Source organism: Haplochromis burtoni, unplaced genomic scaffold (genome assembly GCF_018398535.1).
Source record: "Haplochromis burtoni strain Fernald_Lab_line unplaced genomic scaffold, NCSU_Asbu1 Contig_127, whole genome shotgun sequence".
In the NCBI taxonomy this organism is placed as follows: domain Eukaryota; kingdom Metazoa; phylum Chordata; class Actinopteri; order Cichliformes; family Cichlidae; genus Haplochromis; species Haplochromis burtoni.
This window is the reverse complement of record NW_024582488.1, coordinates 901,810-928,772: the sequence shown is the minus strand read 5'-3', so window position 1 is coordinate 928,772 and position 26,963 is coordinate 901,810. Positions and strand designations below refer to the sequence as shown.

The 26,963-nt window shown below is 44.7% G+C and overlaps 1 protein-coding gene across 3 annotated transcripts in view; it reads left to right on the top strand.

The window, feature by feature from the left end:
• hipk2 (homeodomain interacting protein kinase 2) overlaps nt 1–26,963 on the top strand; it is a 65,798-nt gene that overhangs the window by 30,642 nt on the left and 8,193 nt on the right. Inside the window, exons 3-10 of one of the 3 annotated variants that reach the window (XM_005930342.2) lie at nt 14,893–15,016; nt 15,609–15,728; nt 17,006–17,092; nt 20,292–20,476; nt 20,601–20,763; nt 22,643–22,868; nt 23,284–23,405; nt 26,262–26,389. In XM_005930342.2, coding sequence (XP_005930404.1) covers nt 14,893–15,016; nt 15,609–15,728; nt 17,006–17,092; nt 20,292–20,476; nt 20,601–20,763; nt 22,643–22,868; nt 23,284–23,405; nt 26,262–26,389 — 1,155 coding nt within the window. Of the gene's footprint in view, nt 1–14,892; nt 15,017–15,608; nt 15,729–17,005; nt 17,093–20,291; nt 20,477–20,600; nt 20,764–22,642; nt 22,869–23,283; nt 23,406–26,258; nt 26,390–26,963 lie in introns of all 3 variants that reach the window. The other 2 variants (XM_005930343.2, XM_005930341.2) reach the window with 2 other exon arrangements.

Genomic DNA, 26,963 nt, shown 5'->3' with positions numbered 1-26,963 from the left:
CTCTATCTCTGTCCTCCCCCATCTCATGCTTACTGCTCTCATCCCTCTCTATGCCCTTCACCCCCCCCACACACACACACACATGCACTCATACTCCATCTCCCTCATGGTACTCCTCTTCTCCACCCCCCAAAATGCCCCTCTCCCGAATATGAGATACGTTTGCTTTCCTCCACCGAGGTGCAAGAGTGGGACGCGTGGCGTGCAAACTGCTGATGTGTTGGTTTCTGGGTAATTATAACATCCCTCAGTCTCCAAGAAAACTCTAAACTAATGTTTAATTTTCCTCTCCTGCTCAAAGGAAGCCCTCCTTTGTTATTGCCGTGGCAATTAGCTGAAGCCAAGGCCTAGGCATTTCCTGTGATTGTTGTGATTTGCATAGAGAGCGAATCAGCGAGTATGAAGACCCTATAGTACCTCTTTTTCTTCACCGCCGTATATACAGCCGCCCATTCCTCCCTTCCAATTGCTTTCCTTTGCTTCCCTCCTCTCTATCTGTCCCTCTTGCTGCGCTGCGTTTCCATCAGTGGCTCAGCACCTGACACGCCAACCCTGGTGTCTAATACCTCGGTACATCGTGACTGATTGGGAGGAATTGACTAACTGGAGGGCACAACACAGTGATTGTCTTTTTCTTCTCCAAAATGAAAGAGTCATCGGGTCACGTGTCTCTTTCCTTCTCGATCCCTAATGGTCAACCTCCAGCTTCAGCCAGCAGCTTCTAATTAACTGCCTGTTAGTAATGTAGCTGGTGGCATCCCTCTGAGGATGGCACTAATGGAAGTTGTTAATTGATGGTATAAACATACTGCCTGTACGGTAGATGAAGATGTTACATATATGAGCCGGCCAGCTACGTGCATACAGGACACATGCACACGTTTAAAATTTGGTGCAGCGGCATGGAGGCTTGTGTGTAGTTAATAGGTTCATCATCAAAAAGCAAACGGCTAGATGTCAGTGACTCTGCTGTATTTACATCCTTAGTGGTACCATTTACTAGCATTACTGCATCATGGCAGCTTTTGCATTGTTCTGATCTGGTCAGATAAGAAATAGATCCATCCTGACTGTTTGATTTCAGGGTGAATGCTGCTGCCGTGCTTTACGGGTCACTGCTCCGAATAATTCAGACTTGGTTTGTGTTTCTGAATTAGTAACGATGCCACATGGTTACCAAGTATTTTTATTTCTGTGGAGTTTAGTAGCTCAAAACTATCCTTAATGAACTACAATATTTTGGTTAATTTCAATAAAAGCCGCCACCCTCACCTCCACCCCTTTGCAGCTTTGCTGAGCTTTAGTTTCATTAGAGTACCTGAATGAATTTGCATTGCTTTATCAGCACCTGCCTCTGTGTCTATTCTTACTATAATAGTACCACTGTGTGATATGATATGCACATTTCCTACACCACTTCTCTCATAGGCTCTCATCAGATTATTAGAACTGGTATTTTCCCTTTTGTGGGTTTAATGCTGAGAGCTGTGGCTTCAGGGAGCCTATTTAGTCATGAGAGCGATAGAAAGAACAAATGAGAGAAAGAGGGGTAGGCAGAGAACTAATGGTGAGATTGAGGGTAAGCTGCCGGGTCTGTTAAACCTGAGGAGTGGCTAATCCATGAGATGGTACTCTGCGCTCCTCTGCTCTGGCCTGGTGTGGCATGGTCGACAAGCGGGCACATCCAGGAACCCAAAAGTCAAACATAAATCTCCTGATCTATATTTCAAAGCTGTGAGGAAGTAGTGAGGAATTCGGTAATGAGCTCCCATCTTCCTTTTGGTAGCAGAAGACTCTCTTTGTGGAACTAATTGAAAGTGGCATGTGGAGCAACGGGAGCTCTTTAGGGGCTGCGCTGTGTTTCAAGGGAAAGATAAGCCTGCATGCCGCTGTGGCTTTTGTGTCACAGGTCTGAAATAAACAGGTCTCTTAGAGGAAGAGTGATGCACTTTATGGCTATCAGTGTGTGTGTGTGTGTCGGGTGCGTTGTGTTTTTGTGCCATCGGGTTGTCTACAACAACCCGTGTCCATTGCTTAAATTCCACCCCCTACATTCTGCATCTTTGCTCTTTCTCCTCTTAATAAATCTCGTTTTCTGTGTCAGCTCATCAGAGATGGGGTGTGTCTGTGTGCGCGCGTGTGTGTGCACGCACATTTTCACAGACAACCAATTGTTATTTGGGCTCTCTGAGCACAGTGGAGGAGCAGCTCTGATGGGAGAGGGGCTTTCTTTATTACAGATATGGAAATGGCCCAAGACGTGTGCAGTTGCACTGATATACTGCCTGGCATTTGGTGAAATAATGAAACGCGCCGCGGCCCCTAGTATTTATGGACACATAAATAAATTCACATATGACTGCAGACATGCAAATACTAACATGCATATTAGTGCACATAGCGAGTTGTCCGCGTACATAAGCATTTTTTGTTTGTTTGTGTCTAATTGCAGCCTTCTTAGCAATTTCCTTTTGTGCTTGCACATCTGGAGCAGAGAGCTGTCCGCTCAGATGCTCTCACCAGGGTCCTGCTTTTTGTTTTTAAAATTTTCTGTGAGCCTTCACAACAATTTATTACATTATATGGTCACTTTCATATAATGACTATTGTTGTTGTTCACTGGCAAAAGCCTCACAGTCACAGATGTTATTAGATTATGTTTGTTTTTACCTCCGATGCACCTTTGAAAGAAACAGGAGCATCAAATGACATTCAGTAATAGCAAAACTTGAAAAGATCTCATTAGTGTGCCAGCAGCTTTTTATCATCTTTATCCAGTGTTGCCGCGGCCTCGGTCACTTCTGTCTGACCTTGTCATGTTTCCTGCGAGTTTGCTGATGGAACCAAAAGTAGGACAGTTTTATCCTGCAGCGCAGTTTTAAGTTCTGAGGCGGGGGTGAGAGCAGGATAGGGTCTGTTTTGGGGTGACCATGAGGAGAGAGGAAAGGGTGGAGATGGTGAAAGTCTGCCAGGGAGTTAGAAAACAGCCCAGTGCCCAGCTGTGAAGCTCCCCCAGGGGCTTTGGGAGGCTGTGGAATGTGGCTGATGTGAGTCTGGTTTGTGCTGGAGATAGCAAAGGCCTGGGGCATGCAGCTGTGAGTCGTAATGTCTGGTAGAAGGGTGCGTGCATGCCCATACCATCTTCTTAAAAGGAAGGACGCCGCAAGATTATTTGCGGATGTGTTCATGTCTTCGTTTCTCTGCGCATATGTCACCTCGCGGGTATGTTTGTATTTATATATGCAGTGTTTATGACCCTCTACTGGCCAACGCTGAGGCCCCATCTCTGGGAAATGCACAACAGTCAGACTCATTTCCTGTTTAAGGGTTCAGGTCACACTCTTGTGCCTCACTCACTGGAGACGTCTGGAATGTGAGACCAGATTACGACACGCTACCTCCCTCAAGGATTGGTTGGTTTGCCCGTCAGAGAGCAGCTTTGTTCCGAGAGAACATTTCAGGAGGAGACGACAGCTCGCTTTTGTTCTGGAGATTTCCTGTCCTGTCCTGGGCAAAGGGTCGGTTAAAGTGCACGGAGGAGGACCACTCCCTTGTCACTCCCTCCTTTTTTCCCGCCACGCGAATCACCGCTGGTCATATTTCCAACCCACCGACCAATCGCGGCGTCTCATGTGTCTGGGGGAAGCGGTCTTATTGGCTGTGCTGGGACGGTGTCTGGGAGGTCAGAGCTGTGTTCATTTCACACTGTGTCCATTTGGACTAATTCCAGCAGCACCTTCACGGTGCTCGCTGAGAGAGCAGGGAAAGAAAGTTGGTAGGGAGAAGGACACGAAAGAGAGAGAAGAAAAGACCGTTTCTTTCCTTCTTTGTGTGTCAAACAATTTGTAAATACATCATGTTAAACACTAGTTTAAAATTCACAGAGTCCAGCACGCTCCTCCAGTGCTGCTCCTCCACAGTTCACTCTTGTATTGTTACCTCCAACTCTACAACAAAAGGAAATGTTCGGAGCCAGAATTCCTTTGTTGTGCATGTGTGTGTGCTAACTGAGAGGGGACGGTCATCCCTCTAGGCAAGGTAAGGTAAGACAGGAAAACACCTGGTTAGGAAAGGCAGTCATCAGTTATATAGGTGTCACGGGACGTGCATATTTGGGTGGAATGTTTCAGAAGGGGGGGAAAAAGCCGTCTCTGTCTTGTCATGCATCGTGAAAAAGACATTAAAGCAACAATTTTCAGTGTGAGGTGGTTTGAAACTTTTTTGTTTGACTTGTAAATGTGGATTTTCCCCTAGTCTGTATCAGTATAAGTCGCTTTCTCTGATGAAAAGATAATATGTGCAAATTATGTTTAAGGGTAATTTGCTTGTTTACTTAGTCACCGACTCAGCTTCTTTATAATATAAACTTCCTTGCGTAAATCATGTCTGTGTTTGGGTGTCGCAGAGATTATTATGAAAGAAATAATCAACTAATGTTATTATCTAGTTGTATATTGTCATTTATAAAGAAAATTGTTACTTCTAATAGTTCCAGCTGCTCTATTTTTTCAGATTTGCTACCTTGATAATGAAACTGATTGCTCAAGTTATCATTAGTAATTGTCATGTGTGTTAATACCAACTGTAAAGCCACAACACTGATTCCTCGGATTACTCATTTCTGTCGTTTTCCTTCTTGATCAGACACATAAACATATCTTAGATATTCATGCTCTGCTCAGGCGGGGGCGTAGCGCTGAGATAGCGCAGTCCGAGTTTCATCCAGATTACTGAAGCTGGAATGAAATCTGTCTGCTGTCGTTTTGAGTGAGGCCATGGGCAGCAGAAATAATGTCATTTTGTCCCTAATAATTGAATCTTCAAGTATAGCTACATGAAAAGGATAACGCTGTATTGATTTTTGCCGTGCAGCGATTGTTTTCCTTCGATAGACAATGTATGGCATATTAAACGCTGAGCATGCCTTCATTGTTTGTCATAGTCCTATAGGGGTGGGAGAAATTAACACTCTCTTTATGGCAAAGGGAAGGAAAAACAATCCAGGAGTATTGTCATTGAAAGGTGATTAACTGTGACTATACTTACAAATGACTGCAGGGCGCTGCTGCTTGGCCAAATTAATTACCTGTCATTGTGACTGATTGTTTTTGAAGACGGCTCTTCGTATTGTTGCCGGCTGTATCGAAAGAGTCGGCACTGCATTTTCACCAGACTGTAAGAACACAAATACAAACACCGGTGATCAAAGGCAAAATTACAGTAAATGGTGTGTTCCTATTTACTTTGACTTTTTTTTTGTTGGTGGGAAAAGAAAATCTATTTGTTGTGTCTTAGAGGAGCGTTGCTTAGATTGAATGAACATCAGAGACTTTTTTTGGACTATCGTTTTAATGCGGTGCGCAGCGACGTGCAGCGTGCCACAAAATTTGATGACAGTGTGCCAAAGCTTCAGAGAGAGAAAGCATCTTCACTTACACGACTTCCGAGGCTGATCTTTGCACAAGAAACTGCATCTCTCATTGTCAAGTATGCAAAAGCACTAAAATATCCGTCTCCTTCCATTTGTCCTAGTGAGGAGGCTGATTTGTGACGAGGCTACAAGGGAGCAGCCTATTTGTCCAAATTCCTCCATAAAGCCTTAATAATCCTGCTGTTGTTTCTCTATGTGATGACATTTCTAATTCTTGTCAGGGAAGAATGCAGCGTGACAAACTGTGTTAAGAGTGTGTGAAGACACAGCAGGCAGGCAGGACGCTGGGGCACATAGAGGGACATGAGTCGTGCAATCACAGGAGGGATGGCTCGCGATCGACAAAGGCTTCACCTTTCCCATCGGATGCTCTAGAGGACAATCATGCGTGTTTAGGGATGTGTGAATATTCCTGCATGATTGCTGTCATGCATGTGTGATGTTAATTGTTGCAGAAAGGCTCAGGGGGGTCAGTCTTTGTATTGGATTAAGGCCTGACCACATCTGGGTGACAATCTGGATCAGCCGCTGTCAGTCTGTTCCATCCACTCTCTAATTAACCATAAGCCCGCTGCACTCTCGGGACCCTACTGAAACACACATGCACCACAGAGTAGCACTCTCCACAGAAAGATGGCGAGGGATGCAGTGGAGCAGACAGATCGAAGGAGTGCTGTAAGCCAGGGGAAGATTATCCAGGAGGACTCTCCTTGTGTTAAATTTTAGAGAGCGATGGGGAGCTGCTCTCTTCTATAGAACGTGCGTGAGGTTTAGTTACTGCTCTGTGCAGCCCTGTAGCTCGTGGTGAGGCAGTGCAGCCTTGGGCACCGAGAATTCATGTCACACACAGCAAAATTTGATTAGGCAGGAGATGGTATTACTGCCTGACCTGGTAGGAGGAAGGAAGAGGGTAGTCAAACAAGGGACGGCGATAGAGAGAGGGAGGGGTGAAGGATTGAAAAGAGGTCTGGGCGGAGGTAGAGAAAGGGAGCTCATGTACTGTAGCGTACATGCCCCGCACAAGCCCGGGTGGGGGTAAGGCAGAGGGGGATTTTTCAGTCTGCCTTGCAAATTTCTCCCCATGCTCTCTTTCACTTGCCCCAGAAATAAGAACCCAGTCAAGCAGAGCAACGTGTATGATTGAAACTGCGTACGTGCGTGTGTGTTCGCCTCTGTGTTTGTGTGTGGCAGGTAGACATATGTCATTACGACGGGTGCACGGCACCCCTGTGGCTCCTAGCTATATGTTCCCAGGAACCACATTTCAAATGGATTTTGGGCGTCTGTTGTTTTATCACATATCCAGTATGCACGGCTCCACTAGCCAGCCACATTGACTCTGCCCTCTCTTTCTCGCTCCCTATCTCTTAATCTCTGTCTTAGTTACCCTAAATCAACAGAATGGGACATATTGATGCAAAGCCTTACAGTTTCTTGCTCTAAACCGTATTGGACGGGAGCAACTGATGGAGAAACAAATGGCAATAACGCAGACAAGAGAAAACAGACAAAACCGCAAGTGAAAGAGGGAGACAGTCAGTCAGTCAGTCAAGCAAGCAGATGAGACTGTGTTTGCCTTGGCCGGCGGTTTACATAACTGTCTTGCTGTGTGTTTCAACTGAAAGGCTCCAGCGCAATATTATTATATGATATACGGTATATTTTGCGTTTTCGCCTGGGCTCTGGGCTGTCCTGTTGTGGTTGCACTCTGCTGGATGAATTCTCGGACTTTTCTTCTGATTGCATGCCAGCGTCAGATGGAGCTGAGAAAGAGGTTTAATTCTAGCTGCCTGAATCTCCTGTACACTCCAATTTGCTGAAGTGATCAAGCTTGGGTTTAAGCATCTCACAGCCATGAGCAGACGCAATCTCATCTGCCTGACTCACCCCATGCACCCGCCTGCACAGTGTGTCTCGCTGCCCGTTATGCCGCTTTCCTGTCTGTTGTTGTGAATGTTTCACCCACGGTGACAAATGTGCCAGCTGTTTAAACTTGTTGACTGAGCGACTGCGGTTCGGTCTGTCTGCTTTTCTGCTCTCTGTTCGGTTTTGTCCGCTCATAGTAAGCTCACGCTTTCCCTCTGGGTTTGATAATGGTGACTAACAGAGTATGAGGACGCTCTAGCATCTTTCTGAAGGGTCAGCGGTGGCATTTTAATACTTTCCAAGAATCGTGTCTCACTCATTTTTAGGTTATTGTTCAGAGAATCAAACTAAATTTATATTTACATGGAAACTTGAGCTCGTGCCTCCAGGTTGGGTCAGTGTCAGGCCAGTGGCTACTAGACTGGCCTAATAATGTCGGACTGTCATTGCGCTACTCTAATAGGCACAGAGAGACTTGAGGCTCCCTTTTGGCATCCCCTGAATCTTCTCTCCAGGCTGTCTGTACAGACAGCACCACTGTATGACAGATACCCATCATTTACTGATGGCAAATTTTTCCCGGCACTCCTTCCTTTGACGAGACAGGCACAGGGACAGAATATGTGTGCATATGTAGGTGTGTGGGTGGGTGCTGATCGAGAGGGCATCCATCTTCCATTGTTGTGCCCACCCCACCCGAGCCATCTTTCATTCCTTCATCTCTCTTCTGTCATTTATCCCCCTCCCCCTGTCTCCATCCTTGCTGAAGGAGGTCTGTCCCTTTGACCCCTGTATCAGGCAGTGAGGGGCGGAGTATAGAGGGTACTGCCGAGAGCCCCTGAGAGCACAATCATTGCAGGTGAATATGAGATGCATTACTGATAGGAGCAGCTGTGTGCTGGAGAATAATAATAACCACAGGAAAGAGGTAATTACCAACTGAGAACGATGAAGCAGCGCATAGATGTTGAACTGAACAACAGAGCTGCGCTGTAGTTGCAGTCATTGTGTTTTGTTTTTGCACATGTTGGGCTTTCTAATAAAAAGCGAGACAAGAAGGAGCAAGGGCAGGTGAGAAATGGGACTGTACCGCCTTTCCTAATAGGAGGAGTCGCCATAGCAGCAAATGTATTACGAGGACACTAAAATATGTTTGCTGTTCTGTTATTTAACACTAGATCTGATATGTTATCTAATACTGCTGTGAATACAATGATTTGATAACAAGCCTGTATGTAATGACAAAGGTTCATGCAACGTGACAGAATGCGGCATATCCTGTGTGCTAATATTGACTGTGCCATGCTGCGACAATGTGCCATGTGTGCCACAGTGACAGGGGTGGCTCTCTGCCCACTGAATATTTCACTATATAAAATGCCTCAAACAGGAGGGAGGAGCTGTATGTGAAACGGTGAGACTTGGTAAAGGATAAATGTATAATGTGTAAATGCTATGCTAACTCTTTGTTAGAGTTTCGAGGCTGCTGAGCTGAACCGTGCTCCAGATTGTGTTGAATCAGCACACGCCCAGCTATCACGCATAGTTTATATTGGCCCGCTTTGATGCATTTGGAGCTCTGTAATCACAATTTCTGTAGAAGCTGAGTTGTTGTTAATATGTTTCTGAACATTTGCCTTTTTCTTTCTGCATTATCGTCACAGTGCCATGCTTTTGAGCGACTGCTTCTTTTGATGTCGATCCCTCGCTTTGCATGAAACATCCTCTCTCCGACTTTCCTTCCATACGCGTTTGTTTGCCTTGTTGCAGTGCATTGCTGGACTCACAGGAAATGCTAATATTTTAACACCTAAAACAGTGACAGCCTTGTCAGCGCTTTTGCTGTGCCTTTTTCTGGGAGTAGGGGAAAGAAAAAAGAGCGAGAAAGAGCCCTGTTTTTAAGACCTTGAACACCAGGAATGTCGCCCCTGCTTAGAGAGCAAGACAACATCTCTCAAGGACTCTGTAAAAAAAAGTTTGCCTTGTCCAGATATCCCCCTCCCGGTTCTGCCTCTCAACCACCTGGAACGCGCAAGCTCTAAATTTAAATGCGATCTGCAGTCCCTGCCTGCATAAAAGCAAATTTACACAATCTTTGCATCTCACGATTGGCTTGTGCACTGTACAGCAATTCCTAATGTAATGGGAGCAGGCGGTTTGTGAGGTGTAGTGTACTGTATATGTGTGTGTGTGTGTGAGTTGGAGCCACAGGTGCACGGCAGGGGGTGTAACTCCGCACATTGATTTCACAGCCAGCGACCACCATGCAATATATCTGGGAAAGTGTTTCTCTATGGTGCACCTTCAAAGAGGCTGTGGAGGAACCTTTGAGGGCATGAATATGTAGATGAATACCCAGGGGAAGGAAGGGAGTCATTCACAGCACCAACCCGAGCCTTTTACATTAAGCAAGGGCAAAGCGTGGGATGGGGGGAAAGGAAGAGAGGGGAGGAAAGGGGAAGAATTGAAGGGGAGAAAGTGGAGAAAAGTCAATGGCAGGCTTTTTTCTCATGAAGTGCTTTTTCCTGTTTGCACTGGGCAGCTATCTCCGTCCCCTACCATCACTTTTTCATAACTGTGCTTTCAACCAGCATACGATTATACTGGCTATGTTTGCTACTGTACTTTTTTACTTTGATGATGCCTTCTGCTCTTTACCTATTACCGCCTGGCTATTCAAGAGAATGTGGTTACATAAGAGCCGATGACGAAGTCTTTGAGATGTAAAGGAAAAGATCAAACCCATTACCAAAGACTGGCTGACTTGTGTGTTTGTGTGTGTCTGTGTGTGTTCTACATTTGTGCCTATGTAAATGCTGTCTGGTTCCGGGGATCCATCAGTCTCCCTTGTGGAGCCAAGCTAAGGGAAGGTCAGCCTGATGGATACATCCTGACATCCACACACCCTGTGATGTCAACTGTGTGCGTGTATCTGTGTGAGCGCATCCGTGTGTGTGTGTGTGTGCGTGTGCGTGTGTGGGCTGGCAGGCCAGCCAAGCACTGTTCAGCAGAGCAGAGGGCGGACAGGCGAGTGGGGAGGGGAGCACTTCCCTGGCCTCAGCGCCCTAGTTTGAGGGTTTTAATGCAGTGTCTGTGTCTATGCGTGTTTGTTTCGGGGCTGAGGGGGGCAGGGTGCTACTGGCAGTGGCGTGGTAGGGATGGTAAGTAAGGGGGGTGTGAGGTGAGGTGTAGGGATTGGGTGGGTTGGCACAGGGCTGGGTGAAAGGGCTGAGGTGAAGGGGGTGGGCTGGGGTGGCAGAAGAAAGGCGCCATTCATGAGTCGTGCCATCTCTGGCTCCTAACGGGGCTGAGGCTCATCAATGACCAGGCCAGCTGGGAGGATGTCAGTATGCACACACTCTCTCTCTCTCTCCCACCCTCCTTCTTTCTTTTGTCAAGGCCCAGTGCTGTCAGAGACTCTAGCCAGAACACTGAGGCCTCTCATGCACTTGGGTCCCCATTCAAATCCACCGAGAGCCTCTAGCTAACCGGTGTTTTGTACACCGTCTACACTGTATTTGACATGTATGGCCTGGTGCACTCTGGTGGAAGAAGCTCACCGGCATCCCCAAAGAGGCACTGCATGTTGTAGCCTGACCAGCTCGAGATGAGCTGGGTGAGGTGGAGCTTAAGGTCGAAAAAACTGCTAACGCCAACTGAGTGTAGCAGGCTTTAGAAGGTGTGTCCAAACCACAACTGAGGTGTTTGGATGCATAAAGAATGTACAGTAGTTTTATTCACACTACAGATGGCAAAGTGGAATTTCTTTGGCTTCATCATCAGGTTTACATTTTGTTCCAATGATATAACCTGTTTAGATGACAGGAGAGGGGAGAGTTAATGAGTTTTCATCTGATATTTACGACCAAATACCAGGAAAACTGCAGTTCTTATTAGTCTCAGCTGCTGGCTTTGTGTGTGTTTTGTGCTTATCAGCAAAAGTCAGCATGCTAATGTAGTTGGCCAAGATGACGCACATGATACATTAAACCAAGTAAAAAACAGCATCTTAGTATACTGTCAGTAACAGCACTTTACTCTGAAATCTGATAACTCGGCTCACAGTTTATAGTATGTCTGAGTTTTTAATCTCACAAGGGAACAATGACACACAAAACAGTAGATCTAAAAAGCATAAAAAAAGCATATATATATATATATATATATATATATATATATATATATATATATATTTTATTTTTTTTAAGGACTGTAATTAAGTCTTGAAACTTTTCAATATTTTGATAACCAACGATTCAGAAACCAAGACTGCGACCACAAACCACCTGGCTGCTCGTGCCCTGTTTTACCTACAGCGGAGATGAAGAAGCCATCCTGTTTAGCATGAAAAACTGAAATGATCCTGTACGCATGAATTGTCATATCTTGTGTACTTAAGAAAGGGGGACAGGAAAGAAGCGAGGCTTGCGAGCTGTGCATATGTGTGTGCTGTTTATCACTGCCAGGGAAAGGCCTGCATCAGCAGCAGCTGTGTGGCGCTTTGCATGCAATGGCAAGACATGCATTGGAAGGGGGAGATTTGCATTTGTGGTTTCATATCATGAGCAACAATGTTACTCCCTCTCACTCTTCCTTCCTCCCCTGCGCTGTCTTTCTTTGTTTCTCTGCGTTTCGCTGATCTGGAGGAGCTTTCTGCGAGAAGCACAGGGGCACTGAGAACAGCCTAAGTAGAGCAGTGGAGCAAAGCTGAGAAGGTTCAAGCTGAAATGGATCCAATTCTTTCAGTCAGACACAGAAATAAAAAAAAAAGCTTCACGTGTATACAAGAAAGCAATCACTTGTTGAAGCTAATATTGCATTAAAATCAGCGACAGACACCCTATTGAGCCAAAATCACTAAAAGTTGTAAAAGAAAACAAAGGGTGAAGCTGAAGGTCCTGTGGTCTGCATCTGTCCAGTAGAGTCGCAGTGATTTAGGGGACCATCAGATGAAAGGCTTTCCTGTGTCTTTCATCTTCACGTGCATTTTGAAGGGTAGAATTTCCTCAAAAGCAGCCTTTATTGTGTGAGTAACCTCCCCTCTTTTTGAAGCTTGTAGTGGCTCATATTTCCGGTCGCTCAGATTTAAATTACTTTTATTTTTTCTAGTGGAAAAATCATATTCATGCAAATCAGGTGCTATATGTTTGGGGGTTATGTGTAGGAATATGTGAATCCTATTTAGATGACAAATGCACCACAGAACTGCCTGTTTGTTGGTTTCATTATGCTGTGAAAAAAAATGCACAGGTAATATTAATGTCACAGCGCTGCCTGCTTCTATTATCGACATCTGCGCTGACAGCATGATAAGCTAAGAGCTGATGATGCTGGGATGTAAACAGAGTGGAATTCTTGACAAACATCTGTTTTTTGTTCCGTGTTTGTCAAACAGTTTTGCGATGATATAGTTTTAAGGTCATTTGATGTGAAAATTCAAAACTGCCCCATACTTGAAACTTTGCTGTAAAGTAGGAGGCACTTTTGATTTCCTTGCAGAGTTTGTACAAGCTTTTGTTTTTGCTGGGGCCAAAGGGGATGCAGAAAGGTCAGTTCTAACACTTTTTGGGGTATCCTTGCCACCCTCTCTAGCGGTGTATGCTTTTACATATATGTCAGCAGTTGTTAGTCCCCCTCCCCTTGTCTTGAGTGAAACTCCAGTCATTCTAATAGGCTGTTTGAGGAGGGTCCTGCTGACCCTGGTCCACGTGTCCATCTCTTCACTTTTAAGTAGTCCTTGCTGTTCCTTCTGATATAACCTCCTAACAGACTCCTTTACGCCTCTCTGGCAGCCTTTTTGACAGATCTCTCAGCTGTGCGCTGTTGTCTTTGTATTGGTGTGTAATGCTGCCCTAAGATACTGTTACTAGAGTGTTGTCTTGGTGTCTGTTCCACTGCTGCCCTTAAGACCCCAATAACCACTTTCTGTGACAGGAGTTCTTCACTGAGCAAAGCGCCGCCTCCCCTTTTGCTTCATTTTTGCCTGTGCCTCCGTGGAACTGTCTTCCTCTTGCTCCTATTTTCTGCAGTATCTCATTGTCTGTCCCTGTGGTGCCTTCTGCCTCTATACATTAGCCGTATCTGAGTGTACAATGAATCGCCTGTGCCCTCTTTTCATTTCACCCCTCATCAGCGAGCAATGAATAGGGAGCAGGGGGGCTACAGTTGGAAATTTGCTTTTAAGTATGCGAGGTATGCTCATTCATTCTCTTCCAAACCCCCTGGCTGCCCTCAGACCACTCGCCCATTGGCCCCCTACCGTTCTATGAAGTCCTATAACGTACCCCGTGCTGTTTTCCGCATTCTCTGTTTCCCTGGTTTGTTCACTTCCAGCGGGCCCAAGGCCAGACCCCCTCATTTTACTCTCCGTGACCAAAAATCTGTGAGGGCAGGCTAGTTACCATGGTCACAGCAATCATCAGTATGGATTTGAAACTTTCCAGGATCCGCCTCTAGCTCCTGTGAACTGTGTGTGTGAGCTGTTAATGTGCTGTTAATGAATAAATTTAAATTTTCCTATTTCAGCTTAAATTTGTTATTCGGAGCTAAGTGGTTACATCTTACCAATAGATAACATGTTAGACCAGAGACACTCCCCACCACCCCATCCCCCAACCTGCATGGTGATGACAGCCACAGAACCTCTTGAAAGTGCTTTGGATTGTTAGCGAGCAGAAACAGTGTGTTCTTGGTTATTTTAAGCCCCATCAGAGACGTGAGCTCACAAGAAGTGTATTAGTCTTTCTGACAGGACATAAAACGTGTTGAATGAAATTTGGGAATTGTTTGGGACTGCAGTGGTGCTCAAATACCTAAAACAATATTTTTCTTCCTTTTATCAAATCATAGCATTTATCTCCTTTAGAATTCCTACTTTTTTCTCTGTGTTTTCCTACAAACAGGAAAAGCCTCTTTGGAAATTAATTACTGGCATTTTTAACTGTACTGTAACTTAATTGAATAATTCCTTGGTCTGGTTACTATTTATATTGGTTTTATTGTTCATGCCCGTCCATCCATCTGTTTTTCATCTAATTGCTCATGCTATAGTTGCCTAATTCTCACTTTGGATTGTGAAACTTCAAATAAAATACTACTCTACTGCTCCTCAGTGTCTGAGTAGCAGAGATGGGGTTCAGTGAGTGGCGCTCGTGCACGGTTATCAATCAGTTTTGTGTCTGCAAGGTGCTACTTTGGAGGAGCTTAAACAAGAGATATGAAAAAAGGGACACCCTGCTGACTTTAGAAAAATAAATCTCAAGGCTGCGCTGAGAGATCAATGTTAAGACAACAAAAGAGCCTGCAGACATTGAATTCAACGTCTTGGTGTGGAACTGTAGGTTGCGTGCATAAATCCAGACTTGGTTTCGGTTTTGGAAATCGACCTTCAAGTTGTTACCTCATGTTCCCTCCAACATCTGCAATGTTGAGTATTTAATCGTTTAACCTGTGTATATTAGAGTCTGCTGCTCTCAGATGAAATGTGAAGAGAAAGATCCTCACAAGCTTCTTCTTTTACACATGATTTTAAAATTTGGTTTAAGCGAAGTCACAACCTAACCTCTGACTGGGCGATATGTTTTCTCTGTCCACAGAGCTCCAGAGATCATCTTGGGTCTGCCTTTCTGTGAGGCCATAGACATGTGGTCCCTGGGCTGTGTGATAGCTGAGCTCTTCCTGGGATGGCCCCTCTACCCCGGAGCCTCAGAGTACGATCAGGTAACGTATGATTTGAACTTATGAACCGCTGACGATTGTGCATTGAGTGCTTATACACCCATAGATTAATATGCTGTTATTTCTGCATGTGCATGAATGAGAATTGTGCGTGTGTGTGCTCTCTCTTCATGAATGTGGACTGAATGTGCTTGGGAAGGTGGGACGCGTCTCCCTGAAATCCCCCTGACAGCGCTTGATGATTCTTGCGCAGCCTCCCTGTTTATCTGAACAGATGCCACAGAGCCACTTGTCCAATTAGTGCAGCCCCTGTGCTCCAAAGCAAGACATTGTCGCGTTCCTCTCTCGCTATCGCTCAGATGAGGCACAGTGGGGACACCTTGAACAAGTTGTGCTCCATCTCCATCTCCAACAAGCTCTTCTGATTTCTCACAAAACCAAAAACTTACCCCGCCTCATTTACAAGTCTCAAATCAGTCTTAGCCTCTTAAGCTGAGGTCATGTTTGGCTGCCATGTATACTTCTATTGGAGTAGTTAAAGTCAGCCTCCATTTTCAAACTGCCAAAAGAACATCTGTCCTTATGTGAAACTGTAAAATGTGCTTTTTTTTTTTTGTCCTCCTCTGTTTTGCAGATCAGGTACATCTCACAGACACAAGGTCTGCCTGCAGAGTACCTGTTGAGTGCAGGGACAAAGACCACAAGGTTCTTCAATAGAGATCCGGACTCCACCTACCCTCTCTGGAGACTAAAGGTACATTTGCACACACACGTACAAGCTGTAGTTATTATTCCAGAAACTCTGGTTACACCACGAGCCCTGTAGTTAGCTATAAACACAGTGAGAGGGTAATAAGAGCAAAATAGATCTGCGTGAGAGGATTTGGCAAATAAAAAGCCAGTCTGATGAATGTAGCTTGGAGGGTTTCTGCTCTAAACAGCTCCCATTGTCCTTTAATGTAGACCAATCAATAAAGAGCTCCACTCTTTACTTTTTTTTACCCTCATTAACTTAATTTAAACTATGTGCCACACACATAGAGTTCTTTACTGTACTGACCTGCAAATGCTGACACATCTCTGCAGGGTTTGTTGATATTTTTACGCTGCCTGTTCTTGTACCTCAGATTAATATTTTTCAGTTGAATGCATTTGTTATTATTTTAAAAAAGGGTCCCGGTGGCTTACAGCAGCGATTCACAACAACTGTTCACTAGGACTGGCCATTTAATGAACATACATAGTGAGTTAGTGTGCATGTTGCCAGGTCAGACTGCTGCCAGGTAGAAGTTTTTCCAAGTTTCTGCTGCATGTGGGAATGTAAGAAGTCTTCTCGGAAAAGCTGTTATGATCTATGGGCGTACAAAGCTTGTTAAAAAAAACAAACCATCATTGTCAGTTTAAAGAAGTGTGTTTTAAGTTCATAACAATAAGAGCTGACAGGAGCATTGTAGGGAAGATACAAACATGGAGTAGAAACTCGCACTCGACATGACATCACAGCTAGCTAAAGCTCGTGATTTTCTGGTGTCTTTGGCATGTGGAAAAATCAAACGTCAAGGCTTCTTTTTTCTCCGCCATGAGGAGCGACTGCACATCTTTAATTTGACCATGGCGTGTTTTTCCATGTAGCAGCAGCTGCACTGCTTAGCTGACTGTGATTTTTAAAAAAAAATGTGTGTTTAGTGTCGAGGTTTCTAACCTTTTAAACAAAAAGAGCACACGTTGTTTGCTTTCTGCACATTTTCATGAAGTCAGGTGTTTGTATGTACACGTCGGTACACATGCACACCAGTGGAATATACACCGTCTCTGTGTTTGTGTCATATATTGTATACACACTCAGCGCCATCTTATTTCTCGGCTGTTAGATGAGTATTTGTGTGCTACCCCAGGGTTACTCAGAGGGTAAGCCGAGCCCTGCCACACATCAACAACAAGAGACTATAATGAGCCAAATGTAAATAGTGTGTTTCCAGAGGGGAAGTGTGATGGGATTTGAGAAGAACATCTGCTTCTTGTCTCCTGCAGACTCCAGAGGACCATGAGGGTGAAACAGGGATCAAGTCCAAGGAGGCTCGCAAGTACATCTTCAATTGTTTGGATGATATGGCGCAGGTATGCTGTCTCACTATCACAAAGCGCGACGTCTTCCTTCCCACAAATCACGCAGTAGATGTACTATTTGCTTTTGCTTTGTCTTTTGCTACAATCGTATCCACCTGTCTCGTGTTTGAGGCTTCTTTGATGGGGGTGCTCAGGTCCCGGGCCAGTTTGATCCATCACATCCTGAGAATTATCTATCAAATATTTGAAATCCCTTAAAATATTTATCTGGCCAAGGTCTGATCTCCAGCTGCAGTGTAGCTCCGCTTCTATATAGAATTTGACTGAGTGAAATGAAAGCAGCTGCTCAATGAACCCCATCCCAAACTCTGCCTCTGCTCTTCATTTTGTGTAACCACTATTTAATAACTTACAGACAGACATTTGAACTGAACATGTGGCGTGGCTGGTTAGCAGGCTCAATGTGTACAGTTTGCTTTCTTATTTAAGCTGCAGTGAGTGTAGCGTTGTGGCTGTGTTTCCACTTTGTGCATCTGCTGTACACGTAAGCATGTAGAGGGCGAGGGACTAAGATAAACCAACTAAGATACATGCACACGTTATTCCTGGACCTCCGACTAGTTTTTCAGCCTGGCTCAGTGGGTCCCACGCCATGTTGTTTCTGCATGAATCTTGTCTTCCCGTGCAGCTCTGCGTGTTACCTGTGGGAATTTGTTTATTTAGGAGATTACATAACCTCGGGAAGTGTTTAAACTAGGTGTGATATGTATAAAGAAAAACACTGCAAATTGAGACAGCTATATATAATGCCTCTCTGTAACTGAGCATGAATTTGTCTCTCCGTGGTGGAAAAGTTCACATGTAGCCATGACATTTTGATAGGACATGCCTGACAGTGGCTGATAGCGAGCGTTGTTGTGTTCACCCTCACTTGGCTAAATACTGGTTCTGCTGGCAGATATGGCAGTGGTGATAAAAATTACAGTGATTTTCCCAGGCCTTTCAAATCTCTCATAGTACTCTGTCGTCATCATGCGCCTTGATTATATCTCTGATAATGACTAGCTGAGACTTATGAGGAATTTTTCATTTATTTATTTGCTTTTGAATTATGGTCATTCCCAACCAGCAGCCCTTTGGAATCTGCCCATATGGATACGCAGCACATGTATCTGCTTAACTGATGGAGACAATTATGGTTGTCCACTAGTGCCCAGGGCCGCTGTCAGGCCTGTCTGGAATAACATGCTGTCGGCTGGGGCACGATAGTATCGCTTCCTGAGAGTTTACAGTTGCCCCATACACACAAACACACGTGCAACACAGAGTTTAATGAAACCAACCTGCACTGGTATGATATCCCCTGGGTCATCTCTGTCTTCTGCGCTTCAAGCTCTGTGTCCTGTCGTCTACAACATAAACACAGCAATACAGCAGAGCTGCACGGCTTAATGTGGGAGAAAACTGCCTATTTTGCCACCTCTCACTGTCCTGACCATATAAACAACTCAGCATTGTGGACATCTGCCTCTGCGTGTATAATGGATGATATAGCTGAAGGCCTCGCAAGACAGAGGGGCTGGGTGCCAAAAAGAGATAATGAACCTCCTTTCAGTCGTGGGAAATGTGCGGAGGGTTTAGTCACAAGTATATCTAATTTGAGTAAATCAGACACCAACTTACAACAGATGCAGGACCCCACAAGGGGGCTGATGTAGATGGAAGGAAGGCCAAAAGTACTTGTAAATGGATTCATTTTGATCTGCAGTCCTTCAGTATCTCTACTGGTGCAAGTCAAGCTGCACAGGAGGAAGAGGAAGGTGGTCTTCATCTAATCTTTATTATATTTTAATACATATCCTTTCCTCATCCACTCAACCTAGTAGTTAAAGATGAAACTACACATTATGGCTGTGTAGATGGCAGGCCCGCATACAGCAGGATGCCTTGCTCCACATTTCCTGAGGCAGTGGTTGACATCTGCCATCCCTGCCCTCACTCCGGAGTCATGTCAGAGCTTCCACGGCACAGATGTGTTTCCATTAACAACCACTGACGTGCAATGCCGACCACGTTAGATGAAGCCCCGCCTTTTTTTCGTTCTTTTTATAAGTTTTCATTTTCATTGTTATGGAAAGTCAACAAATTATACCGGTATCTTTTCTATCTAATAAATTCACATATCTTAATTCACCGGGTGGTGAAAAAAAATGCTTCTTCTTATCCAGTTTGATTATTGTGCCACCAAACTATATACATTTCCCCAAAGTCATCTATTCCACGAGCGGAGGACGGCGTGATTATTTCTCACCTCATTCTGCAGATTACTCCTTTATCACAGTCAGTGGAGATGGCAAGCAGAGAGGACTGGTTACAGAACCTGAATAAGCTGCATAGAGAAAAAGAATTGAATCAGATTAGCGGTGTTGACTGGCAGCACATCTGATAGCCCTTAGAGCAGGCCTACAGATAAACGTTGCATCTTTATGAAAAACAGGCCGACTACCACTGCACGGGCAGTCACAGCAAACAGGGCTTGCCTGTCTTTGTCCTCCTTCTTTGCCTAAGATCAGACTTGCTATATATCACGACCTTGCTTTGCTCTCCGTTTATTCCTCACCTTACGTGACAACCCCGAAGTAGAGCTAAACATCAGCACTGGTTCACCGCTTCAAAAAAATCGAATTCTGCTGACCATGTAGCTTTTCATTAAAGCGGGAATCCGCTGCTTTGCCCAGTATTTATCCACAACCTAAGCCGCAATGTTTATTAGAGATGAAGCAACGTGATGTTCCGAGGCAGATTCTCAGACTCCCCTCAGACCGTATTTAGGTTAAGTTGTCCCACGTCAGCTTTTTCAGATCTATTCGCAAAATGGTGTCCTGTGTGAAAGGCCTTTTTACTGGTTACCCATCGCCAGTGTTTATTTGGTCCGTGTTTTTTTGTTTGTTTTCACATCTCAGGAATAGATAAAAATCTCAGGGAAGGCGCCAGCCTGGGGATATTTCAAGTCCTGCTATGAATACCAGTACAAATGTTTATAATGCCGCTAAGGTGCAAGGTTATCACTAAACTCCACGACACACAAACTGACACCCAAACGTATGAGGCCTTGTGGGTATTAATAGGTTCCCCTATGGGAATAAGCTGTGGGAGAGATTTTTCTGTCATCTGCAAGCACATTAGATCCTTGAAAATGGAGAAGTGTTTGAAATGCTAAATGTCTGCTCTGTTTGCTTTGTGCCTCCAGGTAAACATGACGTCAGATCTGGAGGGGAGCGACATGCTGGCAGAGAAGGCCGACAGGAGGGAGTTCATCGACTTGTTAACCAAGATGCTGACCATCGATGCAGACAAGAGGATCACCCCGGTCGAAACACTCAACCACCCTTTTGTCACTATGTCTCATCTCCTTGATTTCCCGCACAGCACACAGTACGAGCCCAACAAGCCCTGTTGTTGTTGTTGTTTATAGAATTATCATTTTGAACATCTGCCACTGTCATCAGACACAGTGCTCATGCCTCGTCTGTCTCCCTCACTCTCTCTGTCCGCGCAGTGTGAAGTCGTGCTTCCAAAATATGGAGATCTGTAAGCGTCGCGTCAACATGTACGACACAGTCAACCAGAGCAAGACACCCTTTATCACCCATGTGGCCCCCAGCACCTCCACCAACCTCACTATGACCTTCAACAACCAGCTGAACACTGTGCACAGCCAGGTAAGAGTGAGCCAAAAGAAAACCACTGTCACTCTCCTACTATGTAGATACAAATCAGTAAATAACCAAAGCTGTAGTTTATTGTATTTGCGTGATAGGTCCCAGTACGGAACCTTCAAAATAAAAGCATAGAACATAGAATGGAGCATGCAGAGTAAGTGCCCCAATCAATAATTAATGCAGAGCCAAAAATATCAAACGGTCACTATCAAACAGGGCTGTTGAGCTGAATATTGACATCTTAGAAACGCAGCTGTTTGCGCCTTTGTTCTATTTTTTTATGTCTGTTCTTCCTGTTTTTCTGTACTTATCCATGTTTGCTGCTTTGGTGCATGCATATCTGTTTGCCTGCATTTTGTCTGTGCCCCAGGTCCTGTGGGATTGTCACAAAGTGCTGATTACACACATGACAAGCCACACTTCCTGCTTGCCTTGCATTCTGGGGCTTTCAGGCCTTAAGAATCCCTTTACCAGGCTTCCTCTCTCTTTCCCCTCTCACTCCTGTCCTCCTCTGTCTCCTCTTCTTTCCTTCCATTTCCCCGGGTTGAGCCTGTGGTGCTTTACCGCTTCGCTCGCGTATGGTCTGTGAATCGAAACTGCTGACTTCTGGCTTCTGCCGGAATCACCAAGCGTCTGGTTGCAAGGTTTTCCAGATTGTGCTTAGTTACAACTCTTGCTCCCCCCCACCCCTCTCTTTAGTAAACAGAGTTCTTTATCACCAACCATATCGAGCCAGCTCACACTGAGTGGAATGCGACAAAAACCCAATCTTGGTGTGATTTAAATGAATTAACATTCCCTCAGCTTGTCTTTTCTGCGCCTGGCTCTGAGGGCGTATGGACATAGTTAAGTTAGTGATTTATTCAGCTTGATTCAGTTGCAAGACTAGAATGCATCTGGGCTGTATTTTGCTTGTTTATGATGAATGCCACAGTGCCATATTGATTCTGTTCTCTCTCCTGGTGTTCATCAAAGACGCTAAAGAGAGCAAATGAAAACTGAAAGCACCGTCTTTGTATTTCCCTCCATCCCGACATACACCTAATGAAGGGCTAAAATTAGACGTGTCTTGTGGAGCATATACTGCTTACAAGCTGAGCAAATGGTGTCTCTTAAAAGCATTTGTTTGTATCCAGGATGTTCCCAGGCAGTCTTCGTAATCCACATGCCTTATTAATGGTCAAGACATGCTGGAGTTACCTAAGCTTACGTAATTATACAATGACTGTTGGCTGTTAAATATTGCTTCTGTCATGCATAATTGATTTGGAGGGTAGATAGTGAAGCCGTGATATGAAATGTCAAATTTGGCTGCAGCGTATTATATTGGCCTATTATTAGTCTGTATCATTTGCATTTAAACTGGCTTTATGTCTTTATGACTTAAACACTCACAATTTAAGCAAAGAGAGACGTTCGTGCTGCCGTGTGGTTCACGCTTATGGCAAACTGGGACATGCAAAGCATCAAAAAATGAAGTGTACTGTCAGAGTGGATTTCCTGTCCAGCCTCGTCGGGGTCCGTGCGCTGATCATTCTCTGCTCTGGTGACATTTTGTTCATTGATGGTTGATTATTCCTGGAACTGATTGCACCTCTGCTCACATTCTTTCTTTCCCTCTAATTAATCAAATCAACAGTCTGAATATTTTAAGGCATGTTTAAATCATACACCCAATTTTCTCATTCTTTCATCTGTGGCTCCCTGTCTGTCTCCTTTTGAGCTGGTTGTTGTTTGCATTTTAATGTTTCAGTTACTTTGTTTCGATTGTTCCTTTTTATTTAGCCTTTCTATCCTTGGAGCTCATCCTTTCTTCCCTGTCACTCCCATTAGTACCTCCACTTTCATGATTTTTATTTTGGTCCAATCATTCCTTTAGGCCACCAACCTGGCTCCCTCCTCCACCAACAATGCCACCCTTTCCTTTTCAAGTCCTGATGTCTCCATACTAAACTACCAATCTACACTCTACCAGCCCTCCGCTGCCTCCATGGCAGCCGTGGCCCAGAGGAGCATGCCCCTGCAGCCTGGGGCTCCTCAGCTCTGCGCTGCCCGGCCTGACCCCTTCCAGCAGGCGCTCATAGTCTGCCCACCTGGATTCCAAGGTGAGGAGGTCTTTGCAGTCCATAAATTGCATAAATTCAAAAAAATCCGATTTCTGGTCAGAGACAGTGTTTCACTGCACAAACAGTCTTCTTTTACTTGCTTGTCTTTTTGTTTTTCAGCACACAGGCAGTGTCAGTCATAGCATTCAAACTGTGATTCACTGATAACTAGAGGCAATTAATCATTTGCGCAAATTTAATATGATTATTTTTATTCTTTTCCATAACTGCTGCTTTTTTAGTTTTTCCTATATCAAACTGAACAGAACGCATACTTGTCAGGCACACTGTGAGCATGTATACCACATTTGATCTTTTGGAATTTATTTTGAAAATACTGTAGCAACATTATTTATAGGTGACAGATTTTCTTGTTTGTTGACATCCTCCATGCTTTTGCTTTATTTATGCACAGGGCTGCAGGCATCCCCTTCCAAGCACACCAGTTACTCCGTGCGGATGGAGAATGCTGTTCCCATAGTGACGCAGGCCCCTGGTGCCCAGCCTCTGCAGATTCAACCTGGCCTCCTTACACAGGTAGGCACTTTTAAGTATCGCAGAAAACGAACTAATAGAGTTTGAATCTTAACAGAGAGAGTGCCTGTCAGGAACATTTATGAACTTTGAACTGTTCACATTCAAACAAAGCCCTCTGCTTTCCTTTTTAATAAGCCTTCACTAAGAATAGTATCTATCGATGGAGGATGGAAATCACTCGATGTTCTTGACCCTGCCCCTGCTGGCAGCTGTTTTTCCTGAGTGCATTCAGGCGAGCTTTCCTGTGCCTTGCTCGCTCTCTCCCTCTCTCTCTTTCGCTCACTTCCTCTCTTCTCTCTCTCCTCTCATCATCTGCCCCTGCTCTCCTGGAGGCTGAGGCTGCTACGGTCTGATGCACTCAAAGGCAGGAGCCTTTCACACAGAGAAGGCCTTTACCAGAGCCTCCACGGTGGGGCTGGAGCTTTAGCTGCTAATATACAGTTGTTGCAAGTAGCAGAATAACTGTGCATCACTCTCTGCACACAGACAGTAGACCGCTTCCATTGCCACGCCACCTCTTTCCCTATGGAAATTTCCATGAAGGCTTTAAATATCCCTGAGAATCCAGGGAGTTTGAAGCACTCCCTTATCTCCAGTTAATCATGCAGCAGGCAGGCAAGCAGGCAGCAAAGCGGTGTGTATGTGTGTGCACATGCCTGTGTTTTCTATGGTGGGTTAATCTGTCAGATACCAAATGGTGATTAGCTCCACGGCTGCTTCCAAGTCAGGCGCTCCAAATTACAGGCCTCAGAGGATCCTCGGAGGTCAGGGTAAGCTTGGATCAGGCTTTGCATGACCAGAGGACTCACAGCATCGCAAGAATGGGTATCGTGGATATATAAAATAATAACAAAAACGTGAGAGACACGACTTATGTCACAGTAAGGATAATGTCAGTTATATTAATTATCGTATCACGTGTGGCTTGCACATTGCAGCCGTGTTCTGCAGGTGTTCAATATACCCTCTGTGCGCACACATGTTAAACAAAGACAGGCAATAGTTAACGCAAGCAGATGTTTTATATAGGCCAGCAAACAGCACACCTAATAACTGGGTGTGTGGTGTGTGTTTTTCTCTGTGTTTATTCCTTTACTGTGGGGGGTCTCCGAGGCTTAGCGGAGTCGTTTCTTTGCCTCCTGCGTGCGTTCTCCCACCTACCTATGACTTTATCCGTCTACGTTTTAATGTCACCCGTGGACCCTTTGCCCACATCGCACCCTTGCAAGTTTATCCCCCAAGCACCTATGTGTGCAGACAGAGAGACCAGAGTGAAGGAGGCTCCAAGCAGGGAGGCAGGAAAACCAGCAGGACCTTTATCTGGAGCAGGAATGCAGAAAATGTGGAAACAATTGGGAGTAAGAGCTGGGGCTCTGAAAGCCCTGAGGTGACAAAGGGTTTTCACCCAGGGAGTGTAGGTTGAGGTGGGAGGCGTTTGGGCCACTGATAGCGATGGTAGGCCTTGAGTTGAAAGAAAATGGTCTCTTAACTGGGTTACCATTTCAGGGCAGACAGGCTGGTTACACAACGCAGACGCCTAGTGAGAGAGGGATATAGAGTACCAGGAATGGAGATAGAGAGAGGAGGAGGAGCAGGAGATGGATGGATGTATTAGAAGCCTCTTAATGGCATGTTGATAAAAGACCTTGGATGTGGTCTTAGATGTAAAGACCATCTCCAGCTCCAGAATGTTCCATTAGAGATGTCAGTCATCGGTACACAGACCAGGCAGCTGTGCTAGCCTGCAGATGCCCACCTGCAGCACTGGACTTTGCAACCTGCCTCAGATGAAAACAATTCAACTGCAACCACACTTCAAAACAGAACAGCTATGTTGTGTTAAAATATGACAGAAACAACCAGATCAAAGCAAATGTTGATGAGAAAATGAAGATAAAGGTAAAAATACAGTCGTCATATGCTTTGCGTGCGGATTTGTGCCTCTTGTTCTCTTTCTCTTCTCTCCGTCTTTCCCTATTTAAGGTGTGTGTGTGTGTGTGTGTGTGTGTGTGTGTGTGTGTGTGTGTGTGTGTGTGTGTGTGTGTGTGTGTGTGTGTGTGTGTGTGTGTTGCAGCACATAGTGATGCCGTTGTAAATAGATGTGCAAATGGTATTAAAGGAACAATTCATTAGCCCTGACATTAAAGTGCTAATCAATAGAACTGCATTAAACTATTAGGCTTACACACACAGTAACACACAAACGTGTTCAGGCATGCAGGCGCACATACTCATCTTGGCACATCTCGGAGCGTAGCTTGCCTGATAGTCCTCTCGTTCTGCATCAGAAATACAAAGTAGCCTCTTTCAGAGCAGCTTGAATAGATTCTAAGACTTTAATTAGAACATTGGTCAAGTCAAAGACATAATCACACTAAAACCATAAAGACGCACGCATGCATACACTTACTCCGTCATACACGGGCACACAAACAAAGGAGCTGCTGTACATTTTTATTAAGTCCTGGTCTTATCTCTTTTGTCGATGGATGTCTCCTTGAGGCTCGCAGAGTTCACATTCAATGTGCCTATGAGCCAGTTTAAACCATCTGTTACGCACTTTTGAAAAGACGCTGTCATTTATCACGACAGGCTCAAACTAATCGCCAAGTACAGCGAGTCTCCTTTGTTCTTATGCTAAAAATGTTGTGTGAACGAGCATTTAAATCCATACAATGTAAACAAAAAGCGGGACTTCCTGTCCTGTGACATGATTCCTAAAATCAAAAATAAATAAATAAATAATGACTTGGACATGTCGTTACGTGGCAGCTGACTGTTTTTCTTTCTCTCCTTTTTCCTGACCTTTAAATCTTTGTTTACCCTCCAACTCATTTTTCTCTCCTTCTTCAGCAGGCCTGGCCGAGCGGCACCCAGCAGATCCTGCTGCCTCCAGCCTGGCAGCAGCTCACCCACACCTCAGTCCAACACGCCACTGTCATCCCTGACTCCATGAGCAGCACACAGACCCTCGCCAACTGGAGGTGAAGAACAGTGTTTTTTTGTTTGCTTTAGCTTTTATTGCTTAGATTTTGCAGGACAATGAATATTGAGGTCAACACTTTTAACCTACATTTTTTCTCAAGGATTCTATTGAACTAAAAACAAATGTGATAGGCGTACACTTTCAAATCAAAGCACTCATCCCCACTGTCTGTAGCTCAATTTACGGATATTGACAGGACAGATAAAAAAAAAAAGAAATAGTGTATATAGGCTTTAAGAACAAGTAGTCGTTTACGGCTTAAATCAGTCCAAATATGTTATGAAAATATGCATGAGACCAATTCATGAGGAAGCCTGTACTTGTGTGACAAGTCTTCTATCTTCAATTTTATAAGAGCAGATTTACCTCAGGGAGATGGCATATATATGCATGTAGCGAAATCTTATCAAGTATAGCCTGTCACTGTGATGACTTGATAAATGGATGGATAGATGGGAGAATGCAACCCAAGGGAGATAAGGGGGATGCAGGTATATAACGTGTCTGTGTGGATGGCTGCTGCAGCCATGTATGCTCAGATTCATTCTAAGCTGTCCATCTGTGACAAGACA